The sequence below is a fragment of the Temnothorax curvispinosus genome, unplaced genomic scaffold (genome assembly GCF_003070985.1).
Source record: "Temnothorax curvispinosus isolate PA1 unplaced genomic scaffold, ASM307098v1 QBEX01009828.1, whole genome shotgun sequence".
In the NCBI taxonomy this organism is placed as follows: Eukaryota; Metazoa; Arthropoda; class Insecta; order Hymenoptera; family Formicidae; genus Temnothorax; species Temnothorax curvispinosus.
Window position 1 is genome coordinate 597,395 of NW_020219608.1, and position 23,234 is coordinate 620,628.

Genomic DNA, 23,234 nt, shown 5'->3' on the forward strand with positions numbered 1-23,234 from the left:
AGCGAACGGAGGAAGCGACCGATTAAGTTTTTGTTCGCTCGAGAATTAGAGGTCGAGCGAAGCTGATGTCGAGACGGCGAGAGAAGCGAAAGAAAGAGGAAACCGAGCGAGAAGGAGGGAGGAGCGATCCGGAGGAGCCGAGGAGGAACGTAACGCGAACCGAGAGAGCAGACGTCGAATGGGCCGATTCTCCAGTCGCTCTCGATTCTCTCTCTATAAATGCCGAGAGAATCGTCACGGATTCGGGAGAGCCTCCTCCTCGCTTCACGGGACACGGGACCTTTGTCTTCCTTCCCACGGCCAGCAAATCTTCTTTACTTTTCCGCCGGCCTGCGACGCGACGCGCCTCGGTTGCGCCACGCGTTTCTAAAACGCGATGTCGTTGCTAACAACAAAACGTATAACACGAAGCAGATCGGGATGCCTTCGTCGAGACTGACCGACGTCGCGACAGAATCTGCGATATCACGCAAACCGGCTATGGGTAACTGTTCCGTACTAATCATCGCTCGCGGATACTGGATCTGGTAGTGAACTACCCAACCTGATCAGTTGCAAAACGTAAAGTGATAATATGTTTCTTGCGCGGATTATATTTTCCTTGACATAATTTTTCGCGCTATCCGCCGTTTGCGAAAGGTCTAATTTATTCATCGTTACATACCGCGGCTATGTAATTTGTAATTAAATATGGATTATATTAACCGTAACTAGAGAAATATTTGCCCCGACAGTTTGCAGCAACATAATTTTTTATGACCTTATTCTTAGTACGCAATTCTACTTTTCATCGATAGAAGTCATAATTAAGTTATGCAGTCCCGGCATATCCGCATCGGTAGTGTTCGATCGGAAACTTTAGTGGTATCATACAACCTTTTTTCAACCCTTTTATTATGGATATCCGCCCCTGCTGGAACACAATACCACCCTTCCTCCCAAGTCTTTCTCTCACGCTTCTCCTCTCTCCTCTCCCCGTCTTCCATTCATCATACATGCAGGGTGAACCGTATAATTTAACCACCCTGGATATTTCCGTTGTTAGCGGACCGATGCAAATTTTTGTCGTCCTGAATAATCTGATGTCCGTGCTGGCAACAGTGTAGTAAGACGCATCTTTTTTCGACGTTACGAAACGAACGGACGAGCGCATCGGTCCATTAACAAACAAATATGTATTCAAAGGTGGTCAACTTGCCTGGAATATTCCTACTTGCGTCATTCAGTCTAAAATCAGTTTTCTCGAAGCAAAGGACAAACTCGTTTTACTCAGAAAAAGAAAATGCGCCGAACAGGTCACGCGTGTCGGAAATATTCCTCGGCAGCGGCGCGGCGGCTCCGGCCGCGGTGAATCTTACCAGTCTACCTCATGCGAGAGAGCCGCGGGTAATAGCCCGCGCGCAGGATGCAGGGGCGTGTACGCATAAATAAGGCAGCATGCGTTTCCACACATCTCGTATACCTGATCTTTCGTCAAACACGCGTTCCACCTGCTGACCCCCACGCGCAGGGTCAACCGGCACGCGCCCGCGCCCGCGCCGGTATCTACCACCGGGTGATATATCCTCGCGCTCGCTCGTATCGTTACCGTCGGAATTGCTTTGCGCAACAACATGCGCCTGCCTCTCGGCGAGTCTGTCACGTATCCAACGTATCTCCTATATCAGTTTGTGTGCATCGATTTCCATTGTCGTTACTCGACGCAGGGAGGTCTCAATTGTCTCAAAGCGTAAAAAACGCGATCCTACTACCTCTAGGACAGTCTAGGATATCCAGATCGAAGGAGAACATTTGTTTTCGACTATTTCCCGGGATTAACAAGGTGTGTTTTTAGCACGTCGTTTCAGCACGGTCCGGTGAACACCGGATAACGCTGGCCAATAAAACCTTATCGGTATTAAACGTACATAAAAAGACGCGTGATGCTCATGTATCTTTCACTATTACATGCGCACGCACTTAGGTTTACATCATGGAATAGAAAAGCTTATTTACACGTGAGTGTGTATATATATATATATATATGTGTGTGTGTGTGAGTGTGTACACGTGTGTATGTGTGCGTGTAGGTATATGGTTTTTCCTCGCGCACTGCGTATACTCCAGATGAATGATGCAGCGCGTTCCTCGCACCGTTGCACAAAGGATTCGGTCCGCACTGTCTTTGATTCACCTGATTTTGCATCCTCGCAATCGCGCATTCATACACGCGTAAGAAGCTTCCTCGAGGTGTTTGCGTGCATGATGCAGCCGTACGCGGTACACTGGTGGATTAGAGGGAACACTTACAATGACTGTTGCGATCCGGTGTACCTCGATAAGCCTCGATAATGGTCAACTTTGGATAAGAAAACCCGTCATCATTTCCATTCAACGACAATTTCTCTATCGAGATATGCGTTCTAAATGAGTCCTTAAAGAACATCATATCATAAAGAGTATCGTGTCATTTTCGCCGATCGATCATACATCGATTAGTTAATCGTTATTATCATCACTGTAAATTACTGACTCGTCGCGCGACTTGATGTTTCAACTTCTGATTACCGTACAACATTATAATTAGTTAGACATTAGTAACTCGTCGTGCGACTCGATGTTTCAATTTTCTGGTTACTGCATAACGTTGTAATCCAATGACAGTAGACCAATCTCCAACTTGCGCGACCACATACATTTCGGAATGCAATACTTTGCCGACGATGTGGTATGCGCCGAAATTGCATCACCGCAGAAATATATAGCCCCTGACATTATCTATTAAACTGGTTTCGCGAAAAGGATGACAAATTTCTGACGTATTGGATTTCGTACGATCGGTTTGGAAAGCGTTCCATTTTCGAACGGTGTTAATCATCGATGCCGACGCTTTCCCTCTAGTGTGTAATTAAGTGTGTTTAAAATGTATCTGTTTCATTATATATGAATCTAATATATCCTCTTTGATCCTTGCTCTCTCTTTCTCTCTCATATGTAAGCAATATGACTGTTTCAAACGCGGCTTTCTCAGGCTTTGCTTTCGCCCTCGGACGGCCTTAGGTAAGAACCGACCGAGTCCGACGTCTCCATCATAGATCACACGGATATTTTTAGGTGAGATATACTGGCTGCGGATTTTTCGCGCAGTCGTATCCGCGAAAAAGGAAGAGGACCCGCCACCACGCGGGATGCGGGTACAGGCGTATGCCGCGCGATGAGTGAATGCATAATGGTGAATCATATCTTCGCCGAAGAAACTAGATCATTAAGCCATGCAACCTTGGGTTTCTTGCCAAGTTCAGTGCACTGTCCGGTCGACTACGCTGAATATACCTATCCCGGCAGTATTTGCTTCTCTCGCGTCTCTCCTTCCAAGGTCTAGCCGCGTCTTTCTCTCTCTCTTTCTCTCTCTTTTCTTCTTTCTCTCTCGTGGTGTGCTTCGCTTTTCTCTCTCCGCATCCTCTCCCGGTTTCCCTTCCGCGGCGCGTACGTGCGTGCATGCGTGCGCGCGTACACGCGCGTGTACGCACGTATACACGTAGACAGAAGCCTCTCTACGCCTCTCTCTCTTTCTTCTCTTTCTTCTCTCTCTTCTCTCTCTTCTCTCTCTCTCTCCTCTCTCCTCTCCCTCTGTCCCTCCACCGCGTGACCGCTGCGTTTTTCTACGCGCCGCCGTTGTCGGCCGTCCCGAGGTACGGGGAGCCATCTAAGCCTATCCTAGTTTTTGCCTAGACCTGACCAAGTCGCAACGAGAGAGTCTGGCCTCTGCTGCTGTATTTCAAGCCATCTAAGGCATCGGACTACCCTCCACCTTATACGATTATATCCGCCGCGCCGCGTCGTGCTGCACCGCGCGAATCCAAACGCGCCGTAAGAAGAGAGGATGAGGAGACGGAAGGGCTTCGCTCCTTGGACGGTGATAATGACGTGAAATACGCCTTTATCTTCTATCGTAAATACTTCATTGTTTGTATTCCCTTACTCGGTACTCAGACCAGCTTGTTTAGCAACAGCATGTGCAGGGAAGGAAAAAAATGTTATTAGATTGATACAAGAGATCCTATTCATCGGATGTTTTTAAAAAGCGAAATCAACGTCGAAATAATATTTATTAAAACCGCATGCCTGTTATTTTCAGTATACTTCCATGTTTATTTAAGAAAAAAGTTCTTAAATCTGTCAAAATTTTTAGCTTTATTTAAAATAGTATTTCATGAAAAGACGCCACCGTGAATTTGATAAATAAACGATAGATATTTTATACTACGACGCTATTCAAATGTATTATAAGGAAAGGAAGCAGGAAGACCTTTGAACACGGACGTTGGACATAGTAATGACGTGGAATACGCCATCATTTTCTATTGTAAATCTTTGATGGGCTTTTCTCTTTGAAAGCGGGGTCATCTAACCGCAACTACTTGGTAGTAGCGTTAAGAGAAGAAGAAACTGCCAGTTAAGACAACTGTCATACTTTCACGATAGGTTTGTGCAATTTTATGTATTTACATACGTCAGAAGCGCTTAGAATTTGAATCGTTGACTCGAAGCTCTTTTACGAGGAATCATTTTCCCGTCGATATACCACGCGATTTACTGGGCGTTCCTTTCTCCGTCCGTTTATTTTTTTTTTTCCAAAGCCGTTGCATATTCGTATAAGAAAACTTTTGGGAAATAAAAGTGGACTTTGTTCATTGCTGGATTAGTGTTACGAAAGCACGTATCTGCTCTCTACACGTGAGTCAGAAGACGCGATAGCGGATGGGGAACCTTCCGGACAGGAAGTACGCGTCGGGCATTCTGTACTAGAGATATAAAACACGGCAGTAAACTCAATTATCAGCATCTTAACGAAACACGGCGTTCCAGCTTCAGTAAGCCTCCCGTTTCTCGTGATTCTCGCCGCGTTTCTCTCCCTCTCTCGCGAGATCACCGTTCGCTTTTCCGGCGAAAATCCCTCGGCGGAATTGCAAGCACTATGGCATAAAGTTTATCGCGTGGAGCAAGATACTATCTTACGTCGATACTTTTCCCGCACCTTTTTTAGAACCGCAGCGCGGCCGGAGTGTATGTGTGTGCACTCTTAAGGGGCGCGAACGAGTAAAATAACAAGGCTTTAATCGTTCTGAAAATTACGTCGCGCGTGAAACGTGTGCGGTATTACGACACGAGCCGTACTATTACGCGAAATCCTTAAAATGCTTACCTCCGGCATTTTATGGTAGTATAAAAAGGGATATAAACGTGGAAAGCGTAACGCGGGCATGTTATTAGCATTTTGATCTCCTTCGCACAAGTATAGTATCTTTGGCTGCGGGAATGTAAATTGTATTAAGTAATATTACAGACACTTTTGCGTTCGCACAAACATGCGCCAGGTGATTCAAAGCGGCGAAACACGCGTGTTTCTCCGACAAACGCTATGACAAATGTGTGTGTGTGGCGTCAACATCTCTTATTACTCATTGAATTTTTTCATATCCCACTAACAGATCAAGCGTAAAATTACATTAAAAAGTAAGATTGTTTCAGTTATTCTGTTAGAACTAATTATAATAAGATTGTGTTTTTCTGTTATTTTTTTCACTCTCAAGACTTACTTTACGCCGAGAACACGAGATCTTCGTGTAAAGAGATTGATGTCAAAGAGAAACGGTAATCTGCTCGGCGCGTATATATTTATCAAAACTCTCTTACCGAAATTTTTTTATCACGCCGATAGAGAGGAGCAGCGAAGTGCTCGAGCCAAGATAGCCGATACTTGTCAAAGGGCGAGCCTCTTCGAAAAACGAATATAAGTCGTCGTAGCATCGCCCTTATGCCGCGCAACATATACCCTTCCGTCGGCTACTCGCTTGTACGTGGACAATGTAATGCAACACCCACGATATAGTAAGGATGCTTAAATGAAGCGATCCGCGTTGGCGATCAGCAGGGGTGCGTCGTGCGCGCACATATGCAGTTCACGGACAATCCCTAAAAATGTTGAATGTAAAAAAACTTGAGAGAGCCGATCTTCGCTGAAAATAGAAACCAGAAGAATGTTCTCTTAAGGCGTAAGAGAATGCATCGTCATTTGGACGCCCGACGTTCTGCCGATTATAGCTTCCGACTTGACGCTGACTCGAATAAAAAGTCACGGAAGCAGAAGTCATAACGGAGCATGAAACACAGACGCGTAGTTGTACATAACGGGCGTGCATAAGTCGGCAATAGGACGTAAACTCCGTACATATAGTTACAAAAATATAACTCTAGAAACACAGAGAGAAAGAGTGAGAGAGGAGTATGAATAATGTACTGTCGATAACACCTTTTCACGGTTGCGAATAGCTGTTTATTAGAAACGGAAGGATTATTACGCCGGATGGAGGAAATAAGGGTTAAAGTTAATAGCGTTCTACTACCAATTAGTTGCACGTTTAACGTTTAACGTAGCAGATATCCGCGATAATAAACCTTAATATCTAGTCATTAAATTGTACTTTTTGCAATTATTATTATTACATTATTATATAGCATGGTATATACGTCATACATTTATATTTTACTTTAAATGTTTTAGCTATATGAGAATAGTTCAGAAAGCGTCCCGCATCTGAATTCTATGTTTTGCATTCCAGACAGATGAGAATAGAATGGATGATATGTATAGAGTTAGACGACATATACGTTTCACCTATCCTATTCTGCGATGTCGTTCGCCACATATGTACGTCTCTTTCCGCTTCACTATGTGAACCTCATTGAGAACTTAATCGCGCGTGCGTACGCCGGAAATACCCCTGGATTCCTCTAATGTATCTACATGACACGAGGCTCGTTGCGGAAGTGCAGCTCATGAAATGCAAATCCGTCCCGACCGGGTATCTCCCAAATGTCGCGACGTCGATGAAAGGGAAACAAGAGAGGACTCATATTCGATTACATTCTATAATTAAGAAATAGATATTGTATCGTACGTCGCACAGAGCGTAATTAAAAAGCGCTAATTCGGGGTCGAGTAAAAAAATTCGAGTTTTGATAAGAATCTCGTCGTTTGGACTAGCAAAAGTTATTCAGCTAAATCTGTTACACATATCGCAAGTAAGTACGTCCTAGAAAGCACTCAGCTGTCAGCGGCGGTGAAATCAGGAATGTCGGTCGATCTTTCCTCTTCCGGCGGCGATAATCCTCGCCGAACACCTCTCCGGTGATGCTGATGCAGCGCCGAACATGGCGCGAGCACATCGCGGCTGTGGCATATGCATTACGTGAAATCGTGCGATATTCGACGATTGCAAAAATGCATACGCGAGCGTGCAGTTCCTGCACGCGCCACGAGACTTTCTCTATGCCTCGGGTATATCGCGTACTCTTAGCATATGCATCGTGCACACGTGTCTATCGTAAGTTTTGCTTATTCGCCCGCGTGGGGCGAGCATTTTTCTTCTTATCGCGTTGGAAGGTATATTAAGCTATCTAAGCCAAATTATCAGAACACAAAAAATTTTATATGGAATTAATTTGCTAATTATTTGCTATTTTTTTATATTGATTGTCTTCTTAAAAGCTGGAGCAAAAAAATTATTTTTGCAAGCAAAAAATAGCAAAAAAATATCAAATAATTTTGGTATTATTAATTTATTGCTTTGACTTATGTATATGCTGTTTTTTACAATGGCGTGGCAGCTTAATCTTAAGCTATCCAGCTCTTTGTAAATTTTTAATAGTTGGAGCAAAAAAATTACTTTTAAAAGCAAAAAATAGCAAATTAATTTCATATAAAATTTTTTGTGTTCTGATAATTTGGCTTAGATAGCTTAATATACCTCGCGTCGGGGATCTTTAGCGTTATATACGACGTAATCCGCGTTTTTCCGTCGAGCCTACACCTCACGAGCGTTTGGCGCGGTGGAGAATAACGGAACGGCCGCGTCCGCGCGGGACGCAAAACGCGAAATTAAACGCGCGCGGAATAAATTATTGAATATCGAATTTAATATATTTAAAATATTCAATATCGCAGCGTCATTGTGGGATGGAAACGGCAAATTTAATTCTACGTTGAGTTCCGACAGTAAGAGTGATTGTCTAAAATACTACAACGAATAACCCGAACGAGGAAAAAAAGCAAGCTTGCAAAAAGTTTGAAGCAGGAAAGATAGAGATAAGGATAGAGGATAGAAGGCGTTGAAATGCAACAACGTCCATTCCAAGAAAGTTGTTTTCGCCTGCCTACTTCTTGCTACCCGTGTGTGTAAATCATTCACGTACACGTCACCGCGAGAGTATGGGACTGAAATCCGGGAACCTTGACGAGGAAAAAAATAAATAATAACAAGCGGCCTTCGTTGGGGCCGATCCGCGTAAGAGAAGTTAATTCTACTCTTTCTCTCTCTTTCTTTCTTTCACTTCGTCTCTTCTCTCTCGAGCGCATCTTCTATGATGAATCCAATACCTTTTTAGATCGTTAACAGCGATAACTGCTTATTTAATAGATATTATGAAGTCAGAAAACGACGGTTGTATCAATTACATCAGTGCATAATATTACAGTGTCAGTACATTTCTTCGATATCGCGATTACTTTTGATTGGCGGGACGTCGGTTTCTCTCCCGAGAGAATCGCGATATCATTATTCGTGTGATAAATGAAAGATCGTGATACATCCACCGGTATCTTTTCGCGGCTGCAAAAACGTTCGCCGAGTACGCCGATCGCCAGAGATTGAACGGTAAATCGTACTTGGAAACTTGCCGAGCGCGGTACGTCGCATCGCATCGGCTGTACACTTTATAACGAATCCTTCACATTTCTTTTCGACGCGCGGATAAAGGATGATGTAAGTAATTCCTCTCTTACATCCAATCATGCTCCACCGCGGAGGATCGTAACATTTTTATCGCATCTCGTCCTCGTTACGAGGATGTTTTAAAGCATGTATCTCATCCGTTCTCTAGAAATTTTATGAGATCCGTGATCTACTTAGGCTAATCATGATGTACAAAAATAGTATAAAATAATCTAGAAAGTAGTAAGAGATAGCAAAAAAGACTATAAAAAGTATTGCTTCAAGTAAATGTTATTTAGCATCAATTTCAGCCGATATAGGCATGCCATCGGTGGCCGGACAAATTTTATCGTCACATCTTTTTTGTATTTTCACAGCTAGACGATGTTTAAACGCTTGTCAAAGTCGAGGCGCCACAGCGCCGACGATGTTGCCCTTTCTTTGTCGAGCTCGGCGGCCCCGCTGGACGAGCTATCGGCGACTTCAATGCCGCGGACAAACAGCCGGGATTTGGAAACCGCCACCCTGCTGAAGATCTCCCGGGCCAAGTACACCCGGAGGAGCTGCGGCGACGCGGCCGCGATGCAGACGCTGCTCGAGACGAAGCAGGACAACGAGCAGGATGTCATCGAGGCTGACTATCAAACGGTCACGGCCGTGCCGGCCTTCATCGTCGAGCATGATCCGAGTAAGCAACGAGGTAAGTTATATCGATAATCTCCATCGTGTCTCGGCAATGAGGTGCGTTAATCAATTCGACGATTCTCATCGCGCTTCAACAATGATTTCTTCATTCTTTCTACATTTTTATTATTTTTCTTATATTAATCAAATCCACGAAGATGTTTAATTTATGACGTTATACACTTAATAAATTTTAATAGGTTTTTTTCCGAAAATATACGTGATCATTAATACTTATTTTCATTCCTTACAATATATAGCGAATTTTTACGTATTGGGTAGCAAAAAGATTTTGAGAGAACATCGGAGTCTTAATTTCGTCGAACAGCTGTGCGTATTGCGAGCGAGAGAGTACGCAACCGTAAAAAGCTTGTATAAACTGCTGCGTCGAACAATACAGCACACGCGGACATCATCCTGTAGCGGGTCTAAATACAATACTTTCAAGCTGGACTCCATGCTCCGGTGACTTTCATGTCCTCCCGCCGGTCAGTCAACGAAATGCGCAAAAAAGTACCGCCACTTGGCTGTCGGCGTCACTGATCTTGCTCCTATTCCGAACGGCCGCGAATTACCGCTAATCCAGGAAAACATCGCATCCTTTCACTAATCACTCGCTTGGCGCACTTGCCTCGTTAGAGCCCCCGTCGTCCGACATACTTGCCAACGCCAACTTGCGTTCGCTACTCGCTATGATAATATCACAGCGAAGTAATTTTGCTCCTTCCTGTTTGTATTTTAGTAGAAAGTTCGCTCGTGGAAATTATTAGCTACGGTTGTCTTACTATCACTTTTTGAAAAATTAAATTTCAATGTTTTAAACATTTGCTAGAGAACGTACGTAAATAGATTTATTTTCTATTACACAATATTTAGGAAAGGGAAACATCGAAGATACATTTTCCTTTCCTATAGAATACGAGGTCAATCAGCAATAGACAATGTAACTTTAACTCTTCACATTTATATTAACAGCATATCATTTTCTATTTTCCGACTTATATAATATATTTTTTAATATAATTTATAATTACTGAATCTTGTAATCTCTACCTAAGAATATTATTTTTTATATTTATCGTGTAAATTATATAAAATATTCTAAAAATACGCTATTGTACAAAATAAAACATACAACGCTATTTTTACAGTTGATAGCAGAAAAAATTATTAAAAAATTCAAGACGTTTATTTAATGATACCTGTCTTCCTTTACCTGTCATTTCTTTTCCCACAGACGCAACGACGCACCTGCAATAGCGATAGCGAGTAAAACATGCCAGATGCTGAGATATTCTAAATGCGTGATATTTTTGATTACGGGGACACGGATTATAGTGATCGGCGACAAATAAGGCTGTTACAACGCGACGGGATATAAACCCGCCTTTTGCACGCGCATCACGCCGTATACGCGCGATCACAAAACACGTGTGCCCGATACTCGAGCAGCCTTTTAATCGTTTCTCGTTATGTAGAAGCGACGTGTCCGTGTTGCGGGCCCGTTAGCCGGGGGTGACACCTCGAAAAAGTAGTCCCAAACTACGCGGAACCGCTGCCGTCGAGTTCCTCGTGTATGGCGACGGCTCTCTCGAGAACCACCATATGTCGCACGCGGGTGTGGGCACCGGGCGGTTTTTCGTTGTACGTTCTGCGAGAGACGGCACGCTGCCATTTCAATGTCTTACTCCCTTCTACCTTCCGCCCATTCCCATTGAGGACCGGGACGCGAAAAACGATTCCGTTCGACTCGTTATCGAATAGTTGTTAAATAAATTAAATAAATAAATTTTATTTTTGTTATAATTTATATACCAGCGTTGTCATATTAATAATGTCTTACATTATTGAAGGGTAACAAAAAGGTAACGTTTTATCATCTTTGTTATTATTATGCAGGACGACAGAGAACTACTTATAGGGTTTGAAATATCTTTGTTGATCTTGAAAGCGCACGAAAATTCTTAAGAATTAAGTTACAAGATACTCTGCTGACTTATAAATAATTTCAGATTTTTTTCAAAACAATATTATAATTATTGTAATAATTAATTAAATAATTGTCAATAATTGTATTAATATTATTTTGTTCTATAGTGTTGGGTCTAGGAATTTGGGGTCGCAGGATGGGCAAGAAGATCGATTCGTTTCGGCGGACTAGATCTCGCGAGACTATTTGCTCCATTACGGAAAGGTCCGACGGTGTCGAGCACAACGGCATCAATAATAATAATAATATCAACAATAATGATACTAGTACCAGCAATAATAATATCGACGTTCATCAATTAAGTAAGATACACTTAGACGAGAGAACAAATAGGAAGTTACCGGCAGCTTGTCAGCGATCCCCGTCTCCCTTCAAATCATTCTTCATCCGGATGGGTTCCACCGGTATGCTCAACTCGACTAGAAGCAACAGAAGATCTCAAAATATCGAGGAGAGATCGACGATGCCGGACAAGGAGAGCCTGTTCAGAAGCTGCAGTACCAGTCAATTGAACAACAGCCCGACTTACGTGAAGGGTGACGATCCGTCGGAAGGTATAGACCTGCAGATAGCCGCGCGAAAGGACAAGACGGTGTCCTGCGACGATCTGGCGGGACACCGAGGTAACGATCAAGGGATCTTCGAAGCGCGCGCGCGTGGCGATCCTTGCGCCTCCACGTATTCGTTAGGTAGTCCTTCGGTGAGCTTCAGTACCTGCGACCTCGAGAAAACGAAAAACGAGTCGTTTATGAGAAAGAGCAGCAGCTGCGACCTGAAAGAGGCGAAGAAATCCAACTTCCCGTACGCCTTCCTGCGATCGAAATTGTCCGTCTTGCCGGAAGAACGTCACGGATCGTTGGTCTCCAAGGACGAGAGGCTCTTCAAGACCGTGTCGGAGGAGCACTTCCCGACCCTGCAGATCGAGGACTCTTACATCAGCACCACAACCCTCGGACGGAAGAGATCGAGGATCGGGAACACCGGCTGCGGTCTCGACGTCGCGAGGAATCAGGAAAATGTCCCGCGACCGGGTCGGACTTCCTACGCGGAATTCCAGAGAAATTCCAGTAGATACGAAGCGGACAGATACAGCCTGAATGCCAGTCGCCTCGAGCGAATCGAAGCCGGACTTCAGCGGGACGGAATCGCCGGTTGCTACAGCCTGTTCGACGGAAGTCTGCTGTCCCTTCGGGAGCACAACGAGTTTCAACATAACGAGGATACCACGCGCGACAAGGCGGACTTAGGTGCTGGCAGAATCGAGACCGGGATAACGGAGAATTGCAACGTCGATCTCGACATGATGACCGCCATCAGAAGCAACCGACGGAATTCGATATCGAGCTGCGAGCAAAGACTGTCGTCTCACTACGTGAGCTCGAACGAGTCCGGCTACGACAGCGACGGGCCGCGAGGCGAATCCGTGGCGGCCTTGGAGAACGAGGGGCTGAAGTGCAGCTCGGACACCAGCAGCGTCGTGGACTCGGAGGCGGACAAACCCATAAGAAGCTCGACCCCGAGCGAGTGCCAGGATCAGGAGAACGCCCAGAACGCCGGCAGGATCAGGCAGAATTCCAACGCGGACGAGAACAGGCCGGACGCGATTTCTCGGATGAATCTCGAGGGTCTAGATGGTCTCAGGTGGCACCGGAGCGGATCCGGACGGATGTTGCCCAGTATTCACGGAACGTCCTTCGAAGAGGAAGCCGTGTCACGGCTGGAGGACACTCCGCTTCCAAGTTGCGAGGATAGATTGAACCTCCTGTCAGATACGGCAAAGACGCTGGACGTCTTGCCCCACCGCATGAGGTTGCAGCAAGATAAAACGAGGTTCCTGAGCGATATCATTCAGCCGTTAACCAGGGTACGGCGATGTTGCCTGATAGAATTGCACAAAAGAGACCCCAAGGAAAGTCTGGGGATTCGACTGGCGCAGCAGAGACTGGGAGATCTGCGGTACATCGTCGTGCAACTCGAAAGCGACGGCATCGCCCATAGGTGAGAGAAGTTTATCATAGATATTTTCAACTTATTAAGAATGCGTGTTGTAATGAAAATGTAGCATTTAATTATTCTATCTGATTTTTGTTTATTTTCTAGTAGATTTTATTTTTAAGTTTTGTCTGACAATAAATTATTCTTCAATCGTAGGGACGGTAGATTGAGACTAGGTGATGAGATCGTCGAAGTCGAAGGCAAGGAGCTAAAAACGCTGGAAACCCTCGAGGAAGTTCAGGAGTTTCTGAGGTCTTTTACTTGCAACACAGTACGACTGACGACGGCGTACGAGGAGACGGTGCCGCAAGTATACGAGGATCCACCGCCAGCTGTGCCCGGCGAGTACGAGTACCTGGAAAACGCGAAGAATCTGTCCAGCATGTCGTTGATCGACGCCGAAACGAATCACGTTTCTTCCTCGGCCGAGAAGAAGAAGAAGGCAATCGACGGCGACGCGGAGCTACTTCAACCGAGAAAGAGGCCGGACTGTCTGCCGCTTTCGTGCTTGTCTGAAAATCAAAAGGACACCCGCAGCAGCGTGGAGCCCGCTGCGGAATCGCAACACTATCTGTCGAGACACGTGGCCAGGTTCGAGAAGGGCTACGGCAAGCCCAGTTTGGGGTTCAGCGTTGTAGGTGGCAGAGATAGTCCCCGGGGTGACATGGGGATCTTCGTGAGGAGGGTCTTCCCCGGCGGGCAGGCCGACATTTCCAGATCGCTGTTTCAAGGTAGACTCTAGACCCCGTAAAAAAAAAAAAAAAAAAAAAAACATTTTCCACGCGTAATAACCGTACGCGAGATCGAGTAGCTTTCAATTAACATGCCGTATGCATTTATCGTTCGTCGTTATAATCTGGATGCGAAAAAAATCAGATTAATGGCAATTAAACCGTCGTACGATATTTGTTACATGGCCTATCTACTTTGCAATTAGCGACGTTGTAATTAGGGACGTCAAGCCTGTCACTTTGCTGCGCCTCGATGCGGCGTAATATCGCGCGCTTCGTTTCACACGTCGACGTGCCTCAAATACTTTTCGCTCGAGAGCTATCAATCGCGGGGATAAGGGAACGCGCATGACGACGCGTCGAACGCAGGTTCGACGGACGGCCTCGTGTATTCACGACGATGCGAGGATCCCGCCAGACAGCTGTCGAATCTTTAATCCGACAGCTAACGCCGCGTGCATATCTAAACAGTCGCGGCATGTTCCACCGTTTTTCTTCTGCTTTTTTTTCTTTTCTTTTCTTTTCCCCTTTCCGTCCTCGCTTCCTTTCATCGGAAGACGGTGAAATACCTCGTGTCATTGACAGCGCCAGTATTAATACACCATTTCCTGATATCTTTATCATACTATTACAGTCTATATACGTTTTACGTACGAGATGCTTATATATATCGTTTTCCAATTTTTTTCCTTTACATTTGGTACTTTTTCACATCTATCGTGAGTCGTATTAGTCGCGAAGGATCGTCCTGATAGATATTAAGGGCAGAGAAGTTGTTCGACACTGACGGCCAGGTATTCGCGAGAAGTTGACGTGCCGATAACCAGGAAGGTCGTTAGACGCGTTTCGCGTTCTCATGTCTCGAATTTCAACCGAGCCCACCGCTTTTTACGCCTGCATCGCGGTTTCCTCGTTGCCCGCCGTTCCTTACCGCATACTTGAGTAACGGGCTGGTAGCTGATCGGCTTGCATAAGCGCAGGAGATAGCATCCCGCAAGAACGTCTTCGTCACGGGGTCATTGGCAGCCTCGAGGGTTACTTTTTGGTCGTTAAACTTTATTGATATTATCAGGATGCTTTTTGAATGAGGGCGATCCCGCGATAACTTCAAACGGCGAGACTGTGTGAGAGTATTTTTCCCATTCCTCCATTAATTATTATCAAATTAGCCAAGGATTTTCGGAGAAATTGAACATATCCGAAGAAGTATATTTTCTCGATTTTTTAGGCGACGAGATCTTGAGCCTAAACGGGCAAATTTTGAAGGGCCGCACGCACCAAGAAGTCATCGAGTTGTTTAAGACGGTGAGAGAGGGTACGGTCGAATTAGAGATTACGAGAAGACACAGGTAAAATTTTAAATTAACATTTATTTGTAAGGAGACGCGAGCATTGTATTAATGAAATATTGGAGACGTGACGTAATTAATTATTAATTATTAATAATTGTTGCAGATATCCCAAAAGTACTGTAAAAAGTGCGCCGTACTAAACAGTATGGACGAAGAAGAAACTGCCCACCGGAAGTGCTCTTTAGATTTAGGCCTAATCTACTATCATTCGCATGGAGAAAACGGCGTTTTAGAATTCTAGTCTATCAAAAGAAATCTATGACTTCTCTCTAACGTTCTTCTCTCACGTAATTTATTTCATGCGGCATATCTCGCAATCGTCTGGTAGATTAATAGGTTTTATTATTATAGACTATACTCTCTCGTGCGCGCGCGCGTATTGTGGTATTATAATTGTTATTAAGTACCACGTCTTTTTAACAATAAGATTTTATACGTCGAATAACGTTACGACAATGTAGAACGTCCAATATATGCATTTTTTAATCATAGAGGACAATAAAGATATATAATGTTCTTTATAGGTACCGAATGGGGTACCGTATCCAGATTATTATTAATTAAATAATTGTTATTAAATAACTGTTTTATTTCTAGCGAATTCTGAAAATGTACAGTATATACACGATTCGTATTTTACATAATTTGCCATGTCCCCTGCCTCTCTTTCAACATCGCTCTCACGTGTTTATCAGCAAAAGATCTGCGCACGACTTGGCTTTTAATATTCTGAAACAGAAAGGCAAAAAATGAAATAAAAGGAATGCGTAATCAATTCAAACATATAAATATAAATATTTACTTTTTTTTGTAAAAATCTCTAATAGCTATTTTAGTTTAAATCAAATATTGATTACAAATATTATCTCAAATACTTAAATACATCATGTATGTTAATTAAATTAATATTTTATTCAAATTAATGCGTTTAAAAATGCAATGACGTTGGTTTATGTATTCGATAAAATGTTAAATATTTGAGAATTACTTACTGTGATTCACGATTTTTCACGCGTCTACATAGGTGCAAAGCAACCGGCCCACTTTTAATATTGCGAAAAAGTTGTACGGCTTCGCGATGCGTCAAATCGTGACAGACTTGGCCATTCACAGCTAAAATCTCGTCTCCTGCGCGCAAACGGCCATCTTCGGCGGCCTGTCCGCTGGGTAGTACCGACTTTATGAAGATACCTGCGACAAATTAAAGAATATAGAATATAGAAATAAGTATAGAGAACGAATATAGAATTTTTTTATTATAAATCAAAACTGTTTAGGAAAGAATTAGAACTTATAAATGTTCTTTATAGGAAACAACGAAGCTGAAATATTCTAATTTATTACATAATCGTTTAGCTAATTGAAAAAAGTATACAGCAAAAATACGCTCGTACTTACCGATGCTTCCTTTCGGGCTGTCTCTTCCGCCAACTATGGTGAATCCTAAGGACTTCTTTCCGGCGCCTTTTTCGAAAAGCACCGTAAGGAACGTAGACACCGTACTCCTCGGTCTTCTGGGAAGAGTACAGAACTTCGAGACACTCTGCGTTAATCCGCTATCCATGTTTGTCGTAAATTTCTCGGACGAGATCGACCTGTTCGACTCGTCCTTTTTGTCCCGGTGAGACCTGGTCTGATGCTTTCTGAAGTGATGCGATCCGGGTGAACTTTCGACGATTACCCCGTGGCCGTCTTCCATGCTGACGTTCTCATAATCCACGCTGCTCTCCTTCAGCTTCTTCGCTTGCTGTTCGACGTCCGAGAACCGCGAGATGACGATGTCGATGTCACCGGGCCCGCTACCGCTACCCAGGATCTTCTTAGCTTCCGTCATACTCAGACCGCGCAGTCTCTTCCCGTTGACGATCAGGATCTCGTCGCCAATTCTCAGAGTGCCCTCCTTATCGGCTAGTCCGTTTGGCACCACGTGAGCCACCAAGTACCCCGGACTGGACTCCGCGGTTTTCGCGATAAAAATACCAAGACACTGATCGGACGTCTCTTTGAGAAGTTTCACGACCATCGTCTCCGTGGTGTAGGCTCTACTCCTCACTGCCTGTAAACCGGCACCACGTTGCTTCCGTTTAGAGTCCTCTTCCACGGTTTTTCCCTCTCTCTCCCGATCCGTATTGTTCTCCGCGGAGACTCGAGCCGTTTGACGATCTATCAACGTTCCGTTCGCGGCTTGACAGACGCTCGAATACTCCTCGGTAAGAAGACTCATCCCGGAATCCTTGTCCTTAGTCTTGTCGTAATACACGTCCAAACTCGCGAAGAGTCGCGCGGTTCCGTCGACATCCGTGGCAGACGAGAAGGGTCTTCTGGGCGGAAGCTGAGGAGGTGATCCCAAACAGGAGTCGTTGTGGCTACCGTTGTTCAGCGGTCCGGAAGCGCCGCTGCTACACCTGTCGTCCAGGAGGGAACTGGTCGCGGAATCGTTGTCCAAGATTCCGGAGTCATTGTCGTCCTGATCCTGATCCTCGTACAGCGGATTCGTTCGTAGTTCTTCGAGACCCGGCAGCGTACCGTAAGAAAAGCTGCGCAGCCTCCGTCTCTCCCGATCTTTGCAGTCCTTCCTGTAGATCTTCGCGATCAACCTGTTTGTCGAGCTCTTCAGGTACCTGTCCTGCATCGCGCGGAATTTCGCCGCCAGGCAGCTGGACGGCGTGATGCTGTCGAACGCCGTCGCGTCCTTCTTGAAAATCGTCTCGCCGGCGTGTCCAGGTACCCCCGTGTCGACCATCGTCACCTGATCGACGCCGGGTCGATCGGCGCCGCGGCTCGCCTCGAGGAAGCTCCGATCGGTCCTCTCCCATCGATAGTCGTGGGGCATCGCGTCCTCCCGGACCGAATCCCCCTCTTTCGGTCGCCACTCGGGCTGTTTCCGTGGCGTCGAGGTGCGAAAGCCCAAGAAGGAGAACCGCTCTTCCTGCTGCTTTTTGTACGACAACCTGCTCTGCGACTTGGCGCGTCTCTTCCTCTTCGTGTGGCCGTTCCCCTCCTCCGTGATGTCCTTCAGGTCAGACTCGCAGACCGAGCGCCGGAACTCGTTCCTGGTCAGACCGCGATGCCTCAGCTCGCACATCGAACGGAACTGGACCCGTCTCGCTTCCTCGTCGTCGCCATCGTTCTCGTTCTCGTCCTCGTCGGAATCGCGATCCTTGAAGAAGCTCAGTCTGGTGCTCTTCACACGGTCCAGCAGAGGATTCCGCTTCTCGCACACTCGCCGCCGTTCTTCCTGGATCCTCTTCTTATCCTTCTTGTTGGCGGCTCGCTCGGTCGTCACTTGGGAGGTCTGCACGTTGTAGCAGTTTCTCTCGGATTCGGAACTCGATGATTTTCTCCGGGCCCATCGCACTGGCGATATGTCTGAGAGATAAGGATGATGATATTAATAAATGCGCACAGCAGGCGGTAGAATAAATATAAAGCTAAAAGATATACAGTTTTTGTATAGCGGAATAATTGATCACTCTGTTTAAAATAGACTTATAACTTTTGTGGCTCTACATGAACTTTTTTAAATATATCTTTATATTTTGAAAAGATATAGTATATTCTATAAATGGAGCACCGTACAAAATTTCAGATGGGTAATAAAATACAGTAGATTGCGCATCCTGATATTTGCCGGTCTGTTTACGAATAAGAACACAATGAGACCCGAACTCTACGACTTCTAGATCGAAAGTGACCATTTTTGGTGCCAGCCGCGGTGATACTGACAGAGCTGACAAATCTGTGGGTTCCGTGAAGCATGACTCGTCTTGTGCAGGATATGCGTAAAACAGGATGCGCCTATGAGCAATTTGTTTGTACTACTAATAATACTAATATATTGTTCAATTAAGGACGCCATGTAGCGGTAGCCTCTAATTAAGAAAATGACAATATATTTTTTTACATACAGCCAGCGATTTATCGCATTCATTAAATAAAACTGAAAATCAAATTACACAATATTTGTAATTACTAACTATTTATTAATTAAAGTAATTATATCTTAGACATCAATATATTTTTTTCGTCTAAAGAGAGAAAGAGAGAGAGAAAAGTAAAAGTTTTACAATACTTTTTAAAGAAATTCAAAGTCCTATAAGTTAATTTAAAATAATATTTAAAATAAAACAACGACTTCTTGCAATTAATAATAATCAATAATAATCAGTAGAATGTATAAAATCATTAGTCATGTTTTTTTCCCTCGTTCGAACACGACTCCGCTCGATAAAAAACGCGAGTCTTGCAATATTAACCGATGCGAAAGTAAGAACACGGATTTGCGTGTCATTGTAAAATATGTGTTGACTACACTGATACTAATTTATTCCTTAGTATTACAAGTTGTAGCTTTACGAAACGAGGCCCTGACAGCAATCGAGATAATGCAGCCAGTAACGACAGTCGCTATCGCGACTAGACTCCTCGGTCTCCAAGGTGAGCACGCGGGATTTGCTCATTTTAAATTAGTTCGTCATCGTGCACGGAAAACAGTCAAATCATTCGCTCGACTATCCTTAACAAGTAAGAAGCAAAAAGGTTCTCAACAAATAAGGATAAGATTTCCCTTCCGTCGAGCAAGGCTGAAAACAGCTGGTGAAGTGAGTAATTTTGTGTGTACGTTATCGTACGGAATGTGTAAACCGGATACTGTAAAAATAGATCGGACATTCGAGTAACATTTTATCGTTCTTTATGTCATGTCTGACGTTGAAACCGCAACTACGCTAAGCTCACGTGTAGGTTCTTAGAAGCGGATTGTGTTTCCTGGTGTAAAATGTTTCATAATTATGTGGTTAAACAAATATATCGCTATCCGCGTTGTTAACTGCCCGTAGCCCGTACTTTATGAACGTGAGAAAGAGAAATAGTTTCTAGATTTTTAACATTTCGCGTACTACAATAGAAAAAAATTGATTGTCAAATTCATTCTTGCGTCCCAATTAAATACAAAACTAACATGTTCAATTTTTCCAAAAGTAAAGAAGTGGGGGCAGAACAAGTCGATTCCTTTACAATTGTACGTCACAGCAAATTGGCGCATGATGAGTATCGTACAGAAGGTGGATGAAATTTTTTAATTAAGGGCCCACAATCTCGTTTTCCGGCTACCGTTTCAATTAGCGGTTAACTATAATTAGCCGGACGATTCATTGCGGATTGTCATTGCCGTCTCTGTTGCCGTTACCGTCAATTTCACCGCACGGTCCCACAGGACGCGCGGCGTATACACGGTCACGCATATATGAGCCTATACGGATTGCGCGTCCTCGACAATGATCCTTTATATTAACGTGCATTCGCGTAGGCCGGCGTAGTGTCAATTTGCTTCTATTCTCGCTTTCCAGCCAGTCACTCGGGAACTCAGCCTGACGGAACGTTGAGTCGTAATCCCTGCATTCAGGATGGAATCCCGATTCAAGTCCAACGCCACGCACACGGCCGGACGGCACGCAAAGACGCGTGTATACTCGCGGCACGCAAGACGATACGACATACGACATTTTTGCAAAAATTGGACCGACTCTCTCGCGCGGCGACGTGTATACTTTACTCCTTTCCATAATGATCGGACGATCGCACCGCCATTTCAGGCGACTCTTACCTCTGCATCGAGACCTCGCGTGGAAATGGTAGGACGTTTCGTTGACGTCTTCGTCGGCTCGAAGAGGACTTAGGCGCAGGAGTCTCGGTGCCTCGGCGTGGCCGCGAAACCAACGCATGTCTGTAACAAATTGGAAAGTAGTCAGAGCGTGATTTTTTTCGTACGTGAAAGCATTCCGATGAATATTTCAACAGTATATAAGCAAGTAATTCTTTTGATGTTCGCCAAGCAAAAAAACGATGCTTCTACAACTTCAATTTTAGGAATAAAAGAATCCTCTGGCGAGAATTCGTCAGGGAATGTGTTATTAAAATTAAAATCGTGAATGGAATATTCCGTAGATTTATCATTCTAACATTCCAGCAATCAGAAAGCGTTCCTATTTATCAAGATTTTAAATGTGAGATGTAAAAGCGCTTTGAAGATTAACTGCGTAAAAGTGAAACGGTAAATCTTGAGAAGTGAACGGACTTCACTGTGGATGTCGATGGCGACAATCATTGTAAATCCAGGCTATCTCTTTTCACTTCGTTATGTTGCACTTGTTTCTGATACGATTTAGTAACGAGATAGAGAAAATCGCATCGTGATGATTTTATTGATGTACATATGATAGAAATGCTGATAAATTTAACAGATAGCGAGAGCATATTCCTCCGTTAATTTCACGCAAACTCTAATAAAATCTTAATCTAAGATTTAATCACAAACATAATTTTAATATATAATGTTAGAAGTAGAAAATTTGTGGAAAATAATCTCTCTTTCAAAGTTTTCTTAAAAAAAAACATACTTCAACTTGAATCTGTCGAAAAAAATTTAGGATAGCTTGAACATAATACAATTTAAAAATAAATACATTATATACAATTAATTTAACGGCAGATATTAAACAATCACAAAAGAGAAATAAAGCATGATGTATATTTCATACCTTTGTTTGAAATAATTTTACAGGAAAGAAGAATATTACATTGCAAATTAGGTTTTATTTTATTAATATATATTGCATTTGTTTGTATTGAATAAAACTCTTTGCAATTCTTGCAAAGATTATTACATTATTTTTTATGTAATAATTATTATTATAAAAAAATGCGAAATGTAGGTACTTTTCTTTAGCCACACCGTACGTATGACATTCAATATCGATGCCAGATTTATGCTTGTGCGTTCGAACGAAGTGGTACGTGAGTATTCAGCATCACCGTCGCTTCTCCCAACGGTACTTCCAAGACAAGGAGGCCGCATCATCTACGTCGTCTAGCTCACAACTTTTCATGCCGGCGGCACTATATGATACGAGTATCTTAACTTGAAGATTTTCAATCATTCGCTATCCCTTTGCGGTACAAAGAAAAGAAATTTTATATGCATGTCGAACAATGAGAAATAAAAGAGAAGTACAAATGAGATTTCTTGGCTCTTATTACTTTTTTTTTATATATTTACGCGGCAATAAATGTTTATCTCCGTAAGAAACATTTTACGTTCCTCATGGACGTTTATTCAAGCCTTCGCACGAACGCTCGTGCAAATTTTTTCGAGTTTATGGATCTTTCTATCTTCCAAGAATGTCGGCGACCGGAATTGCCGGGCGCATTCCATGCCAACTGCACGCGTACAGTTGAAGAGAAATTCTCAGAAGTTTGCTTCGAAGGATTTTACATACATCTTATACTAAATGTTGTGCTGCATGTCATTTACGGTATGTACACAGATCACCGCGTGTAGTTGTAATAAGTGCAATTACTGCGCTATAACATCAAGCTAATTGTTATTAATCTGCAAATCGGATTGATTTTGAATACACGGGAAGCGGTACTTTGTAATATCGTTTTATTGCCTACAGTTGGACCGATAAAGAAATTAATCCGTTGATACCGTTGCGAGCAGCGGAACGGTAATTCGTTCACCATTTTTCTCCAATAAACGCGTTGGAATATTCGCGAGAGGCAATACCGTTCGTCTGACCTGTATATAGCATTCATAATGTTTTTCTTACCAATCGGCAAATAGGATATAGTTGTAAATACTGTAAATGTGTGACATTGCCGAATCGAGTTAATTTGAGACCAGAGGAATGCGTGCACGATGAAATTACGTGGGCAGAAATGCTGATAA

At 43.7% G+C, this 23,234-nt stretch overlaps 3 protein-coding genes across 4 annotated transcripts in view; 2 read left to right on the forward strand and 1 right to left on the reverse strand.

The window, feature by feature from the left end:
• LOC112459439 overlaps nucleotides 1–15,861 on the forward strand; it is a 32,159-nt gene extending 16,298 nt beyond the window's left edge. For both annotated transcript variants that reach the window (XM_025023534.1, XM_025023535.1), the window contains 5 exons: nucleotides 9,131–9,453; nucleotides 11,535–13,425; nucleotides 13,579–14,153; nucleotides 15,382–15,502; nucleotides 15,609–15,861. In XM_025023534.1, the coding sequence (XP_024879302.1) occupies nucleotides 9,138–9,453; nucleotides 11,535–13,425; nucleotides 13,579–14,153; nucleotides 15,382–15,502; nucleotides 15,609–15,645 (2,940 nt within the window). In that variant the 5' untranslated portion in view covers nucleotides 9,131–9,137 and the 3' untranslated portion in view covers nucleotides 15,646–15,861. The remainder of the gene's footprint in view (nucleotides 1–9,130; nucleotides 9,454–11,534; nucleotides 13,426–13,578; nucleotides 14,154–15,381; nucleotides 15,503–15,608) is intronic.
• A 102-nt stretch (nucleotides 15,862–15,963) lies between these two features.
• On the reverse strand, nucleotides 15,964–21,921 carry LOC112459440. The gene is made up of 4 exons (XM_025023536.1): nucleotides 21,111–21,921; nucleotides 16,904–18,874; nucleotides 16,498–16,696; nucleotides 15,964–16,234 (listed from the first exon to the last, which is right to left on the reverse strand). The coding sequence occupies exons 1-4, from the start codon at nucleotides 21,226–21,228 to the stop codon at nucleotides 16,186–16,188; spliced, it is 2,337 nt and encodes a 778-aa protein (XP_024879304.1). The 5' UTR covers nucleotides 21,229–21,921; the 3' UTR covers nucleotides 15,964–16,185.
• On the forward strand, nucleotides 19,662–21,200 carry LOC112459441. The gene is made up of 2 exons (XM_025023537.1): nucleotides 19,662–20,106; nucleotides 20,854–21,200. The coding sequence occupies exons 1-2, from the start codon at nucleotides 19,678–19,680 to the stop codon at nucleotides 20,887–20,889; spliced, it is 465 nt and encodes a 154-aa protein (XP_024879305.1). The 5' UTR covers nucleotides 19,662–19,677; the 3' UTR covers nucleotides 20,890–21,200.
• Nucleotides 21,922–23,234: the final 1,313 nt, after the last annotated feature.